Source organism: Amblyraja radiata, chromosome 32, assembly GCF_010909765.2.
Source record: "Amblyraja radiata isolate CabotCenter1 chromosome 32, sAmbRad1.1.pri, whole genome shotgun sequence".
In the NCBI taxonomy this organism is placed as follows: Eukaryota; Metazoa; Chordata; class Chondrichthyes; order Rajiformes; family Rajidae; genus Amblyraja; species Amblyraja radiata.
The window spans coordinates 6,062,289-6,077,158 of NC_045987.1; the positions used below are offsets into that span (position 1 = coordinate 6,062,289).

At 43.0% G+C, this 14,870-nt stretch overlaps 2 protein-coding genes across 7 annotated transcripts in view; one reads left to right on the top strand and one right to left on the bottom strand.

Annotated features, from left to right (window-relative positions):
* adamtsl2 (ADAMTS like 2) overlaps nucleotides 1-6,646 on the top strand; it is a 54,605-nt gene extending 47,959 nt beyond the window's left edge. For 4 of the 6 annotated variants that reach the window (XM_033049303.1, XM_033049302.1, XM_033049304.1 and 1 more), the window contains 3 exons: nucleotides 581-757; nucleotides 3,224-3,368; nucleotides 4,696-6,646. In XM_033049303.1, the coding sequence (XP_032905194.1) occupies nucleotides 581-757; nucleotides 3,224-3,368; nucleotides 4,696-4,814 (441 nt within the window). In that variant the 3' untranslated portion in view covers nucleotides 4,815-6,646. Of the gene's footprint in view, nucleotides 1-580; nucleotides 758-3,223; nucleotides 3,369-4,495 lie in introns of all 6 variants that reach the window. The other 2 variants (XM_033049306.1, XM_033049305.1) reach the window with 2 other exon arrangements.
* A 2,300-nt stretch (nucleotides 6,647-8,946) lies between these two features.
* Nucleotides 8,947-14,622, bottom strand: fam163b (family with sequence similarity 163 member B). Its single transcript, XM_033048709.1, has 2 exons — nucleotides 14,530-14,622; nucleotides 8,947-9,810 (listed from the first exon to the last, which is right to left on the bottom strand). Exons 1-2 carry the CDS (start codon nucleotides 14,620-14,622, stop codon nucleotides 9,454-9,456), a joined length of 450 nt encoding a protein of 149 aa, XP_032904600.1. The 3' UTR covers nucleotides 8,947-9,453.
* Between the last annotated feature and the right edge of the window lie 248 nt (nucleotides 14,623-14,870).

Consider the following 14,870-nt stretch of genomic DNA (forward strand, 5'->3'; position numbering starts at 1 on the left):
ATTTTACCTAGAGGTTTATGGATAGGAATGGTTTAGAGAGCTATTGGCCAAATGCAGGCCTAGCCCTGTATGCCAACTTGGTGGGCATGCACAAAGTGGGCTGGAGAGCCTGTTTCCGTTCTCCATAGCACTATGGCTCTATGGATCTTCACAGTGTTTGATATTTAGATAAGCTGCTTGAGAAAATGATGGTCAGGTACAACACTATTTTTTCCAAAGGCATTTAGGCACTCAAACAGACAAGGCCTTGAAGAATGTAAACCTAATAGGGGCAAATAGATTTAAGTGTAGTTAGGCAAACAAGTCAGCATGGACAATGTGGGGCAAAAGGTCCATTTCTATGCTGTACAAATCTATGACACTGCAGCTCACTTGAACTGTGAATTGTTAGGAATCCCAATCAAACTGAGAAATTGATGTTTCTTTTTATGGTCCTTGTTGGAGATTTCCTGACCAGAGATCACTAGAACATTGTTAAAGTTACTCTGTGTAGTAATATTAATGAAATTCCAGCTGCATTAAATTCAAGATTCTAGTCATAACATTAACCTGAAGATTTCAATCTGATCTACTTCCACAGTGTAATACAACGTGCGGCCGAGGGACAAAAAAGAGAGTTGTTTTGTGTGTGGGAATTGTGAATGGAAAAGTTAACATTTTCAATTCTGAGGAATGCGACCCAGCTCAAAAGTTAATTGAAGAAACAACGTGCTTCGAGCGCCCATGTTTCAAATGGTTCACTACTTCATGGTCTGAGGTAAGTAGTGCAAACCTTTACAGCAAAGTTTTAACAGGTATCAGCTGTAATCAAACCAATGACAATGGTTTATATCAGTGGTTTCTAAAATGAGCAGTATTGCCCTCTGGGGGGCTGTGGGATTACCTAGGGGGGACGCTAAGAAACAAGGAGGTGCCGGAGATGGGCGTGGCAATGGGCAAGAGCTGTCTGTACGCCCTTAACATAGGTTGCTCTGACGTGCGCTCCTCTGACCTCTAAAAGGGCGCACTGTTTTGCAAAATAATATTTCTTGGAACTTTTCAAATTTGGGGAACTGGCATCACTTCATGAAGCCCATCCATCCCATTGAGAATTTACTGAACAGTGAAATAGCTACTAAATGTATCTAAGGCTCCCTCTAAATGACTTCAGACTTTGAAAAGTCACTGGGTCAAGTTCATCAATTTTGTTAAATTAATTAAATTAAAAAGTTGGAATTGGATTTGAATAAATATTGAATTGAATCCCTTTATTGTCATTCAGACCTTACGGTCTGAACGAAATTTCGTGCCTGCAGTCATACATACAATCATACAATAATAAACAACAATAAACACAAATTAACATCCACCACAGTGTATCCTCCAAGCACCTCCTCACTGTGGTGGAGGCAAAAATCTTAGGGCTGCAGTCTCTTCCCTCCTCTTCACCCTCTGCACTGAGGCGATTCCCCACCGGGCGATGGCACAAACAGTCCCGCGGCTCACCGAATCCCGCAAACGGGCCGGCTCAAACACCGCGGCCCGGGGTGGTCGAAGCTGCCGCCCTCCAGTCCAGCGGACGCAGCCGCTGGCCCGTGGCTGAACCCCAGACTCAGGTCACCACTGCCGGAACGCCGTCCCAGCCACCGGAGCACCGTTCCAGCCCTGAGCCGGATCGCCCTCACGTGAGTGCCGTTCCTCCCTCTAGCTGGGCTGCTCTGACGGGAGCGCAATTCCACCTCGAGCTGGGCCACTCCGACGGGAGTGCCGTTCCACCTCGAGCTGGGCCACTCCGACGTGAGTGCCGTTCAACCTCGAGCTGGGCCACTCCGACGTGAGTGCCGTTCCACCCTCGAGCTGGGCCACTCCGACAGGAGCGCCACAGCCCCTCACGGGAAAGTCTCAGCCCCTCACGGGAGCGCAGTTCCAGCCCTGAGCCGGGCCGCCCTCACGAGAGCGAGCCCAGGGTGAGTCCTGACAGGCTGCCTCCGGAGTCTCGATGTCGCCAGCTCTGCCATTAGGCCTCAGCGCAGACGGAGGCAGAGAAGGGGGATACGACAAAAAAGTCACATTCCCCGAAGGGAGAGACAGCAAGCCCCGTTTCAACCCCCCACCCCCCCCACATAAACACAACCTAAAAACCAAAAACTTAACTAGACAAAAATGAAAAAAAACAACACAAAAAAGTAAAGACAAACGGACTGCAGGCGAGCCGCAGCCGTTCCCCAGCGCCGCCACTTCCGGTTATGTAATATGTAATTAACTGCTACTCTTCTGAATTGTGTTGTGTTATTATCTTCCTTAGTGGACATGTAAACCACTATACTGAGTAATGTTTTTTATAGTGTAGGGTAGGGAGCACTGGCCATGAGTTTGGGAACTAGTTTATATGATGTATTTTCAAGTTAAAACAATGTTATTTTCATTAGTTGGTGTGATAATTTTATTCCCTTGCCCCATGGCTGTGATTACAATCAAGCCGTCCACAGTATACGGATACAGGATAAAGGAAATAATGTTTAGATAAATCCAGTAAAGATAGTCCGAATGTCTCCAATAAGGAGAAGGTGGGTCAGCATCACTCTCTAGTTGGTGACAGGATGGTTCATAACAGCTGGGAAGAAACTGTCCCCGAATCTGGAGGTATGTGTTTTCAAACCTCTGTACCTCTTACCTGATGGGAGAGGGGAGAAGAGGGAGTGACCGGGATGAGACTTGTCTTTGATTATGCTGGTAGCCTTGCCGAGAGTGTATGAAGTGTAAATAGAGCTAATGGAAGGGAGGTTCGTTTACGTGATAGTCTGGGCTACATCCGTAACTCTCTGCAATTTCATGCGGTCTTGGATAGAGCTTTTCCCAAACCATGCTGTGATGCGTCCCAATAAAATGCTTCTACGGTACATCTATAGAAGTTGGCAAGGGTTTTTGGGTACATGCCGAACTTCCTAAGCCTGTGCTGCCTTGGCCATTGCTTCAATATGGCTGTTCCAGAGCAACTTGTTGGCGATATTTACTCTTTGTGACGTAGTATTCAACCATCTGCACTTCAGCGACACTTATATGTACCGAGGTATATGTGTTGCTTCACTTCCTGAAGTAGATCACAATCTCCTTTGTCTTGCTAACATTGAGGGAAATGTTGTTGTCTCAGGTTACGAGATTCTCAATTTCCTTCAAAATTGTGTTTGGATTTCTTGTTCTTGCACTCAATTTAACAACATATTCTTTTGTCGCTTTTATATAGTGCACTAAAACCTGTGGTGTTGGAATAAGAATGCGAGATGTGAAATGTTATCAGGGAAAAGAAATTGTCCGAGGATGCGATCCACTCTTGAAACCTGTTGCAAAGCAAACCTGTGATCTCCAGGCCTGCCCTACACAGCCCCCAGGTAATAATGTGTACATTAAATTCCAGTGTGCTGTGCTTCTTACACTTGTCATAGAGAGCTGGTTTTGAAGATTTATTTCTATTGTATTTCTACACATTTTAATTTGAACCCTGACTTCAAAGTCAGCCTTTGAACGTGTGCACATATGAGCATTGTCTGAGTACTGCAGCCCAATAACCAACATTGGGGTGACTCTAATTCAGGAGTGGAGGTGACATGGGTCGAACAGTTCCCTATTTGTCCTGTTGGTTAACTCCATTCCAGTGGAAAGCCTGTTGAAGATGATGCAGCATTGTACTGAGAAACATTCTGAAATGTTTTCGGGTGATATTCCAAGCATGCTGCATCATAGTGGGGACAGCTGTAGACCTCTTGATTAAGTTCACCATCCACCCATATATGCCACTGTTATGCAGCTTTCCCTCAGCAGCAGACCAGGATATGGGCAGCTGATGGCAGAAATCAGATCGACAATCACAATGCAGTGCACTCAGCCACACAACTAATCTTTTTACAAATTTATTCGCAAGTTATAGTCAATATTAGTAAGGCCATTTCGATTGTCCATCCTTAGCATCCAAGAAGCTGTTGGCAAATTGTCTTTCTCTGTTGTTCTTGATTTTAAAAATAGTTCTTCATTGGTGTTAGGTAGACTGTTTAAAATGTATCCAATAGATCAAGATATTGTGAAATTGTAATAAAAAGGAACTGCAGATGCTGATTTATACCAAAGATAAACACAAGGTGCTGGAGTAACTCAGCAGGTCAGGCAGCATCTTTGGAGAAAATGGATAGGTGACTTTTCAGGTCGGGACCCTTCGAAGGGTCCTGAGCCAAAACATCACCTATCCATGTTCTCCAAAGATGCTGCCTGACCTGCTGAGTTGCTCCAGCATCTTACACCTATCTAAGGTATAGTGAAACATGTCTTCGTTAAAATGCCATGTTACTTGAAGGGGGATTTTAAAGTAACAGTGCTCTTGCACTTCTCAGACTTTAAGGTTTGGGAGAGGTTGGTGTCATCAAAATAATTTTGAGTTGCATTGTTGCATGCCACCAAAAGATTTGGGATCGACCATGTTCAGTGATCTTGCTGTTTCCTCTATTCCTATTTTATTTCTGTTCAGTATTGTGAATCCATCAACGTCTTCACTGCCAGTTTGTGCAATCTTAGTCTCAGAACAGGGCTCTGAATTTGATCTTCAGGTTGATGACCAAAAGATTGGATTTCAAGACAACACGACAAGGATTAAAACTGTTTTTTATTTCTCGTAAGCCAAGTTGACAGCTTCTTAAGATACTGACTATCACAATTATTGTTCCACAGATGACAGTTGTCAAGATCAACTTGGGACTAACTGTGTGCTGGCAATAAAAGTCAATCTGTGCTCTCACTGGTATTACAGTAAGGCATGCTGCAGATCTTGTAGAGCTGCTAATTCATAGTACAGACTGGCAGAATAATTGTATCTCTCTATAAGTGAACAAAAGAACAATGTGTCTGGTGGAATTAGTTTTATTGCAAGGATTTAACGATTTATTTTGTCAGAATACCTTACCTGATTTTAACAATGCATTCAAGCTGCTCCAAGCTACTCTGAGCGGCTGTCAGTTCCCTGGATATTCAGCGCAGTTAATCCCCCCCACCGGTACATGCCACCATATATATCTACCTATCAGTAATATGGTAAAGCTAGCATACTCCACTTACAGTATTATCTTATAAATTATTTCAGTACAAAGCCATTCCGACTAATGCTACTGAACATTTTGGAACTATGGTCACTAGTTCTCAAACTATCATGCAAAATGGGCTGCCACAATGTTGTTTCCCTCTTAATTTAATGTGATTCTTTATTACAAGCTAAATAATAGATTAGGTGATGTTTAAACCTTGGTTTTACATACCGTATCGCGTCTAATACGCAACTATTTTTCACTTAGTGATTGACTCCCATAAGGATGGACAAGGCATCAAGTATCAAAGATGCTGCATACTAAAGTAGTAGCCTCAGTGCATTGCCTTTGCCTCAGTCAGTCCTGTCCCTCAGCTTTAGTCTGTCTGCCCTGGTGCTACCTGTATGTCTGCACTTGAGACCCATTAACCCTTTGGGATTAATGTTAGTTCAGTGTTTAGGTTTCTGACACATTCCTGAACCTTGTTAGATTCTATGTTATCAGTGAATTTTACCTTCAAAGCAGTACAATAAATATCTGCATTGTGTCAGCAACTGGTGAAACTGCTGATGGTTTTCACAGTATTCTCAGATGTAATATTATATAACTCTCCATCAAAAAGTAGTATGGATAGGAAATGAGTTTGTCCAGCAATCACTCTGTTTTATGATCATTAATAACCATATTTAGTTCCTCTTACTTTCCACAGATAAAATGCTCTAAACCCTACAATTTCTCTTTAGAAAGGACTCAGTTTAACAGCCAGTGACAGTATGTTGTGAGGTATAATATAACAGTCATAGATTGTAACAGTAAAGATCTTCATCTCGTAAAAAATATTAATAAATTCAGCTACTACATCAAAGTCAAAGAATTTTGATTTTTCTTGGATAATTACTTTACGCAAGCCGAACAAATATCATGCTTAAGTATTGAAATTGGAATCATCTGATCGACCTGAAAATAACTTGACCTCCCAGTATATTAGTTATACTGTATCTGCCAGTATTTATGTTACATTTGATACAACATTTGACCTAGCAGCACTCAAGACAACCTCCAGACCCTTCATTTTGCTGACAAAGTGCATGTGAAAATAAATACTCCATGATATCCTCTTCCTCCTCGTGAATATTGGCAACAAATATCTTTAAGTTCCTGATTCACCACAGGAATGTTACCGGTTGTTACAGATAATCCCAGTTGTTTCACTTTTCCGATGGTTAGTGATAATATGCAGATGTGATTTTGTAAAGAAAATAATGTTCTTTTTGTGTTATAAATCATGTAAGCATGTGCAAAAGAACCCAGGCTGACTGAGGCTATCATGTTTTATTATGATATTTAATAACGTAACCTGTAATTTTATAATTCTATTATTATTAATGATAAAGTGATTTCCTTGTTTTTCCCAGAGGCATTTTATGAATCAGATAAATTGTTGAAGTCTTAAGTTTTAACTCAGTCCAGAGTATTTACCCTGGCTACTTGGAGTTAGGGAAATGGAAAAAAAGACAATTGGAATATTTTATGTACAGTTTGTATATATTTTAAACTATTACATTATGAAAAATAATAATAAACATGTTTGTTGACCACAAGGCAGTTTTGACATTAATTTCATACGATAACTCATATTTACATGTTTTTTATTGCGAGTATCACTGTTTTTAACTGATTAATGGTATTCATAATATAATCTATATATTACTAAAACTCTCATCTTGTTTGTAAATATGTGTGTGAGTGTGTGTGACCCGAAACTATGCCAAAACGGTACACAATAGCACTACAATTTTTGGCCCACCTTGTTCACCATTGTCCTGTGGTGTGCTGTGGCATTTCGTTCAGATTGATGGTATATTTTCACATTTTAAACTTTACAAAAACCACTTTGACAAAAATCACTTCCACTTGCACTGCCCGTTAGCAGCGTACGAAGTCACAATGACGTTACAATGGGATCCCAAATCTCATTTACATTAAAAAATCACGATTTTTAAAAAAAAATCCGTTTTATTCAAATTCTTCCGTTTTCATTCACAATGACGTCACAATGGGATCCCGATACTCCTTTACATAAAAGATTGCGATTTTAAAAAAAACTCCGTTTTATCAAATTCTTGGGGGGAGGTTTCATTTACCAAAAAAATCATGATTTTAATTGTAGGGAGGGGGGGGGGGAGGTGAAGAGTGGGGTAGCAGGGAGATAGAGGGAGAGGAGGGTGGGAGAGGGGTTATGGAGGGAGGGAGTGACTGAGGGTAGGGGAAAGGAGAGGGGAGGGAGTGGGAGGAGAGGGGAAAGAAGAGGAAGGGGAGGGAGTGCTGGGGACGAGGGGGAATGGAGGAGGATAGGGGTGGAAGAGGGATGGCGAGGCGCAGTTGTGGGAGGGTTGCCGTGACTCGTGTCACAACGGGAATCTTGAGTCACAATGGGAACCCATCAGCCGTGCCTGCGCAGTTGGGGGCTATGGGTGAGTGGTGGAATATTGCGTTGGGAGAACGGGCCCCAACGGGTCCCACTTGGTCTATTATCTAGAATCTAACCATTCTAGATGCACAGAGTCTCTTGCCCAGAGTAGGTGAATCGAGGACCAGAGGACATAGGTTTAAAGTGAAGACTTAATAGGAATCTGAGGGGTAACTTTTTCACACAAAAGATGGTGGGTTGAGGCTGGGACAATCCCAACATTTAAGAAACAATTAGGCCCATGGATAGTACAGGTTTAGAGGGATATGGGCCAAACACAGGCAGGTGGGACTTGTGTAGCTGGGACATGTTGGCCGGTGTGGGCAAGATGGGCCAAAGGGCCTGGTTCCACGCTGTATGAATCTGTGTCCCTAGTACTCGTTCCAGTCGCACTCTGTATTTTTGCTTGAAAACTGAGATGAGAACTTTGATGGAATCATTTACAAGGGGTGATCAGCACTCACAAGATACTTGACCAGCACTCACAAGCCCATCAAAAATGCTGCATAAAATATCCTGGAGCACAGTTCACTTGGGTTGGAGCACATTCTTCGAAGTAAAGAAGTGGTGGAAAACTCCAGCTATTAGACACCACGTTGCAGTGCCTGCCAATATCTCAACTTCCATTGTAGCACAAGCAGAAACCACTCATCATCAATGATTTGACCCTCTTCAGGCACTGAAGCTTAGATCTTTTGTAGAGGTAGCTGAATGGCAGTAAGCTTCTTGCACTTGTGTAGAGGGACTCTGAGTGGGCAAATAGTTCCATGTCACAGGTAAATAAGTAAAAGTAAAAATAATTAGTTTGACTAGTTTTATTCGAACTACTCAGAGTCATACAGTGTGGAAACAGGCCCTGCAGCCCAACTTCGTCACACCAACCAACATGTCCCATCTACACTAGTCCCACCTGCCTGCATTTGGTACATACCCCTCTAAGCCTGCCCTATCTATCTACCTGTCTAAATGTTGCGATAATACCTGCCTCAACCATCTCTGGCTGCTCGTTTCATACACCCACCACCCTGGATAGCACACAACCTTTTTCACTGTACCTCTGTACATATGACAATAAACTAAACTGAAACCCTCTGTGTGAAAATGTTACCCCTCAGGTTCCTATTAAATCTTTCCCCCCCCTCACCTTAAACCTATGTCGTCTGGTTCTCGATTCTGGGCAAGCGACAGGGTCTACCCGATCTATTCCGCTCATGAATTTGTACACGTCTAAGATCAATTTAGAGATCAATAAGATCACTAGCCGGTAAATGTTTTATGTTGCACTATCCCTTCTTACTATTCCAGACCATTTTTTCCAGATTCCCCCATTGATTTCCATTTAACCTTTTGCACAGAGATCATAAACTAAGAAAACAAGGATGCTTTTGTAAATCTATAGCTGGCAGATAAAGTGATAAGCGGTAATTTATTTTTGATTCATAAATTTCTCTGGTTTATTCATGTGAGTTGAACAATAATGTTCCTGAACAACATAATGTTAATCAGTGCCACAGAATACATTACCAGCCGTGTACTAACTAACTCCTTTTGCAAAATTAGATCAGACGTACTAAAGAACATATAAACTATATTAGCAGCCATTATTATACAAAAAAAATTACTACAATGTATCTGGCCCATTTAAAGCAGCAGTTATAAAACTTTCATTTAAACAAACATCTCATCCATTAGAAGATAAATTAATTTATAAATACATCAATAACTATTTGTTTCAATTACATTTTCTAATATTCAGGCCACTCCTTTTATAGGAATAGTAAATGTTTTTTCGTAGTTTGGGTTTGAAAAAAATTTAATGATGCTTAAGAAATTGCATTCAATCATTCCATCCATTTTTTCCACGAAATGTGTAAACTAATGGTCTAATTTTGTTATGTGAAAGCAGCTGTGGTAGAAAATCATTCGTAACAAACCTCTTCACACGTCAGTGCTGATACTTCGACTTCTGCTAAAAATGTCTCTGGCTAACTTGGCCCTGCCCAGGGGCAGTTCCTGAGGATTATCCAGCATTTCAAAATCCTCCTCCCTCACAGAGTTGCAGCTCATCTTTCCGCCCCCATTTCGAATCTCTTCTATCTGGTGCACATAGAAGAGTGGCTTGCAGTTGGAGCAGAGAGTTCGGGACTGGCCGTGATCCTGGGGATGGGCTACAGAACTAAAGTGAAGTCCATTTCCGGCATTGTGGTTGTAGTAAGCAGCCGGTAGACGGGAGTGCACTGCAAAGTCCGGCTCCTCCTCGTCTCCATCCCATTCCTCTCGCTTACAGCAATAATACTGCGAGAGAAAAAAAACAACAAAATATTAAACTTACAGAACAGCAATTACAAAAGACAGGATGCAGCTAAGAGAACAAGTGTGTCATCATTACTTTTTTGCATATCTTTCATTCATTTGTTCTATGTCTCTCTATTTCACCGTCTATATCTCTCGTTTCCCTTTCCCCTGACTCTGAAGAAGGCCCTCGACCCGAAACGTCACCAATCCTTTTCTCCAGAGATGCTGTCTGACCCACTGAGTTACTCCAGCTTTTTGTGTCTATCTTAAGTTTTCTCCACCTTCAGGCTAAGCAGTAAGGGAGGAGGAAGTCAAATGCGGGATTAAACTATACAGTGAATTGGGGGGGGGTTGAGGGGCTTTGGATCATTGAGGGGGTCTTGATGGGAAGATCAGCCACAACTCTGAGGGAGGAAGTCCACAGCTGATTGAAAGTGGGAATATAAGTGGACAGAATGGTTGAGAGTAAGTTTAAAGGAGATTTGCGAGGTGTTTATTATTCTGAGAATAGGAGGTTCCTGGAATGCGCTGTCAGGGAAGGTGGTAAAAACAAAAGTAATGTTTAAGAGGCATAAATAAACAGCAGCACCTCACATTTCGCTTGGGCAGCATACAACAGAGTGGTATGATTATTGATTTCTCTAACTTCAAAACCCTTGCATCTCCTCTCTCTCCGTCCCTCCCTCACCCAAGCTTCAAAGTTGTCTTGTTGAGTCTCGTTGTCTAACTCGTTTTCACCTAGCCCAGAGATAACAATGGCCTGTTTCCTTTATCCTCGTTACTTTATTGCATATCTTTCAATTATTTATTCTACATCTCTCTATTCCCTGTCAGTCTGAATATCGGTCTCGACCCGAAATGGCACCTATTCCTTTTGTCCAGAGATGCTGTCTGACCAGCAGAGTTACTCCAGCTTTTTGTGTCGATCTTCAGTTTAAACCAGCATCTGCAATTCCTCCCTACAGAAAATAGAGGGCCACAGACCATTGCAGGCAGATGGGATTGGTATTAGAATGATATAATTGTAGGTGCAAACATGACAAACAAAAGGGCCTGTTCATCTGCTGTGCTGTTCTATGTGTTATAACCTATGTAACAATTTCACAACTGCAGAAAGTCTCAGGACCTTGCCCCGCCAATGAAATGTCTTTGAAGTATGATCATTGTTTGCTGTTGGAAACACAATGTATACATAAGAGGCTTTTAGATAGGCACATGGATATCCAGGGAATGGGAGGATATGGATCATGTACAGGCAGATGAGATCAGTTTATCTTGGCATCATATTTGGCATAAATACTGTGGGCCGAAGGGCCTGTTCCTGTACTGTACTTTGATATGTTCTAAGTTGTAATATATCTCAGCTTTAAATGTGAAGCCAGAGCATACACTACACTCAAGCCTGCACGAATGCCCTTCAACGTGTTGGGCGGTGTTATATTATTCAAATACCCTGTTATTGACATGAAATAAACAAACAGGAAAGCACTAATCAGTCCGTTAAACCCTCTCGATAATCACATCACAACTAGGCATCAATGAGTCGGCACCCGATGGGCATGTCTGCCCTATAATTTGCAATTCTCCGCAAGGGCATGAGTGAAAAAAAGGTCAAACATCACGTGGTGCACTTGGAATTACAGCATTTACATATAACATCAGCAGAATTATCCAAAGAAATAGAACCATTCACAGTTCCAGGCTAGACGAAAATGCTGAGAAACTCCACGGGTGAGGCAGCATCTATGGAGCAAAGGAAATAGGCAACGTTTCGGGTCGAAACCCTTATTCACACCCGAAACGTTGCCTATTTCCTTCGCTCCATAGATGCTGCCTCACCCGCTGAGTTTCTCCAGCATTTTTGTCTACCTTCGATTTTCTAGCATCTGCAGTTCCTTCTTAAGCAGTCACAGTTCTATCTCACCACAGCCACTATAGCCCCTTCTGCTTCCTCTGATTTACAGTAGATAGGGTGAATGCACAGTCTTTCACCCAGGGTAGAGGAATCATAAACAAGAGGCAGATGTTTAAGGTGAGATGGGCAAGGTTTAATATCAACCTGGGGGGGGGCAACTTTTTCAGGCAATGGTGGGTACATGGTACAAGCTGCAAGAGGAAGTAGTTGAAGCAGATAATATAGAAGCATTTAGAGTCATACAGCATGGAAACAGGCCCTTCGGCCCAACTTGCCCAAGTCGACCATCATGCCCCATCTACACTAGTCCCACCTACCTGCATTTTGGACCATATTCCCCTTAACCACTCCTATCCATGCACCTGGTGAAATGTTTTTTGTGATAGTATCTGCTTCAACTGGGCGGCATGGTGGTGCAGCGGTAAAGTTGCTGCTTTACAGCGTTTGCAGTGCTAGAGACCCGGTTTCGATCCTGACTTACGGGTGCTGTCTGTATGGAGTTTGCACCCGGTGACCGCGAGGGTTTTCTCCGAGATCTTTGGTTTCCTCCCACACTCCAAAGACGTACAGGTTTGTAGGTTAAATGGTCTGGTATAAATATAAATTGTCCCTAGTATGTGTAGGGTGGTGTTAGTGTGCGGGGATTGTGGGTCGGTGTGGACTCGATGGGCCAGTGAGGGTCAGTGTGCGTGTGTGTGTGTGGGGGGGGGGGGACCTGTACCCCAGTGAGGGTTAGTGTGTGTCAGATCTGCCCATTGACTAAAAAAAAGTAAACATAGATGCCGGACATAAAAAGGTGTAAAGAACAACCATCATTTGCTAGTGACGGTGACACACAGTCTAGGCACCTCGTTGACAGCAGTGGAGAAAGGTGTGGAAGATCCCCAGGGCCACTCCACTAAGAGGCCACTGGAGATCCCTTTGCACGGCGTACTAGAGCAGAAACGCTCCGTCATTCCCATTAGAGCTATGTGTACCCAGAACTGAAGTAATTCTCCCGGGGAAGTATCAATATTGGGACCTTGGACGTGACGATTAGAGGTCACTGAAGCTCCCTCCCAGTGATCGTACCCTCCAACCATTGTACCTGTAGGGCTGTCTGGCCCCAACGTCACAACCAAGGTGCTCTAGTTACGCTCGGCACTCCTTATTGAAGGCCAGTGACATCTCGAAGACTAGCCATCATAGAAACATAGAAAATAGGTGCAGGAGCAGGCCATTCGGCCCTTCGAGCCTGCACCGCCATTCGATATGATCATGGCTGATCATCCAACTCGGTATCCTGTACCTACCTTCTCTCCAAACCCCCTGATCCCTTTAGCCACAAGGGCCACATCTAACTACCTCTTAAATATAACCAATGAACTGGCCTCAACTACCTTCTGTGGCAGAAAATTCCACAGATTCACCACTCTCTGTGTCCACGCTGTATCTCTAAACTACCTCCTCAAGCAGCTCTTGGGACAGGCGCATAGATAGGAAAGGTTTCGAGGGATCGCGGTGAAAGGTAGGTGGACGAGTTAAGCTAAAGGGCCTCTTTCCATGCTGTGGTACTCTATGACTTCATACCTCTACAACATCTTAGCTTACAGCCTTATAATGTCCCCTCATAAAGATTGCCAACATCCACATCCGGAACATTGCCATTCCTGCTACAACCCCTCTTCAGACAAAAGCCCCAATCGTGCCTTCGTTCCTCAAGCTCTCCCGGACAGTCACCTGTGTTTCCATTCAATGTAAAATTGACCTTCTTCAAAAATCTGTTGCCGATATTTTAATCCTTGCTGCTCAATGGCCATAACCCAATTTTGAGCTAAACCATACTGTCTTGTGGTTATTTACAACTCGACCATGAGCTTCTGAATCAATATCTACTCAGTCACAAGTAATGCCCGCTTCCACCTCTGTATCACATCAGCCATGATCACATTGAATGGCGGTGCTGGCTCGAAGGGCCGAATGGCCTACTCCTGCACCTATTGTCCATTGTATCTTGCCCCATCTCAATCATTGTTGAAAGCCTCATTCCGGCCATCCAGACTGTGGCAACTGTTTTTCAACCCCGATCTTATCCAAACCTTTGCTCCCAATCTGCACTGTTCTGGTGGCACGTCATTTCTGTTCTCAGTTACCTACTGTGAATAATGACTCCTTCAGTAATTCCAGTCATGGCATTAGCCTTCCCTTTTTCTGGAGCACCCACTGACTAAAAGCCTTTGAGATTCCTGGCTGTTACATACACTTTGATTTAACAGCTTTGCTGCCCAACAACCGACTCCCGAAATCTGGTAAGCTCTCTCTACACCCCTTATTATTCCATTCTTTCTTTCCTCTTTTAAGACTGTCTTTAGAACTTATCTCTTCAATCAAATATTTGGTCATTCAACCTGATAATGTATTTGTGAGCTGCAATCCAGTTCTGTTATTTTTCAATGCTGCTGTGAAACGCCCTGGGATGTTTTGCCATATTGTTGGTGCTATATGGGTGCAAGGTGTTGTTTACAAAGGGTATCTGAAGCACTGCAAGTTGGGCCAAACACAGGCTGGTGGGATTAATGTAGATGGGGCATGTTGGTCAGCGTGGGAAAGTTGGGCCGCAGGGCCTGTTTCTAAGCTGCATGACTCTACAAGTACTTGGAAGTCCATCACCATAATTTAAAAATACAGATTCAGATTCTCCTGTGTGCTTCAGTTGCACAGACTCTGCATCTATCAGAGTGTAAACCTCAAATGACATCTACCCTGAATCAGGAATACCTTTAAAATGGTTGTACTTTGGCTCAGCGGCTTATTCTGACACTGACCTGCAGGCGGCAATAACACAACACGATTATTATAAAAAGAAGGATAATCGTAGCCAATATTCCTCCAGTGATGACTACAGTCCCGGCTGTCATTCGACCAGCTCTCCATTAACAACCTGAAAAGGAATGAGCAGGAATTACAGGAACCAAAGTGAGATTGGGAGACCTTTAGTCATAAGAGATATCATAGAATATTAACCTAAAACCATCTTTTCTTCAGTTAATAGACACAATATGCTGGAGTAACTCAGCGGGTCATGCAGCATCTCCGGAGAAGTGGAATAGGTGTTGTTTCTGGTTGGGATCCTTCATTAGATTCTCGAAACTGAAGAAGGGTTCCG

Coding starts and splice junctions, on each gene's coding strand:
- fam163b (XM_033048709.1), bottom strand. CDS start 14,622: ATGACAGCCGGGACTGTAGTCATCACTGGAGGAATATTGGCTACGATT. Junction 9,811..14,529: donor TGTGTTATTGCCGCCTGCAG/GTCAGTGTCAGA, acceptor TTTCTCTCGCAG/TATTATTGCTGTAAGCGAGA.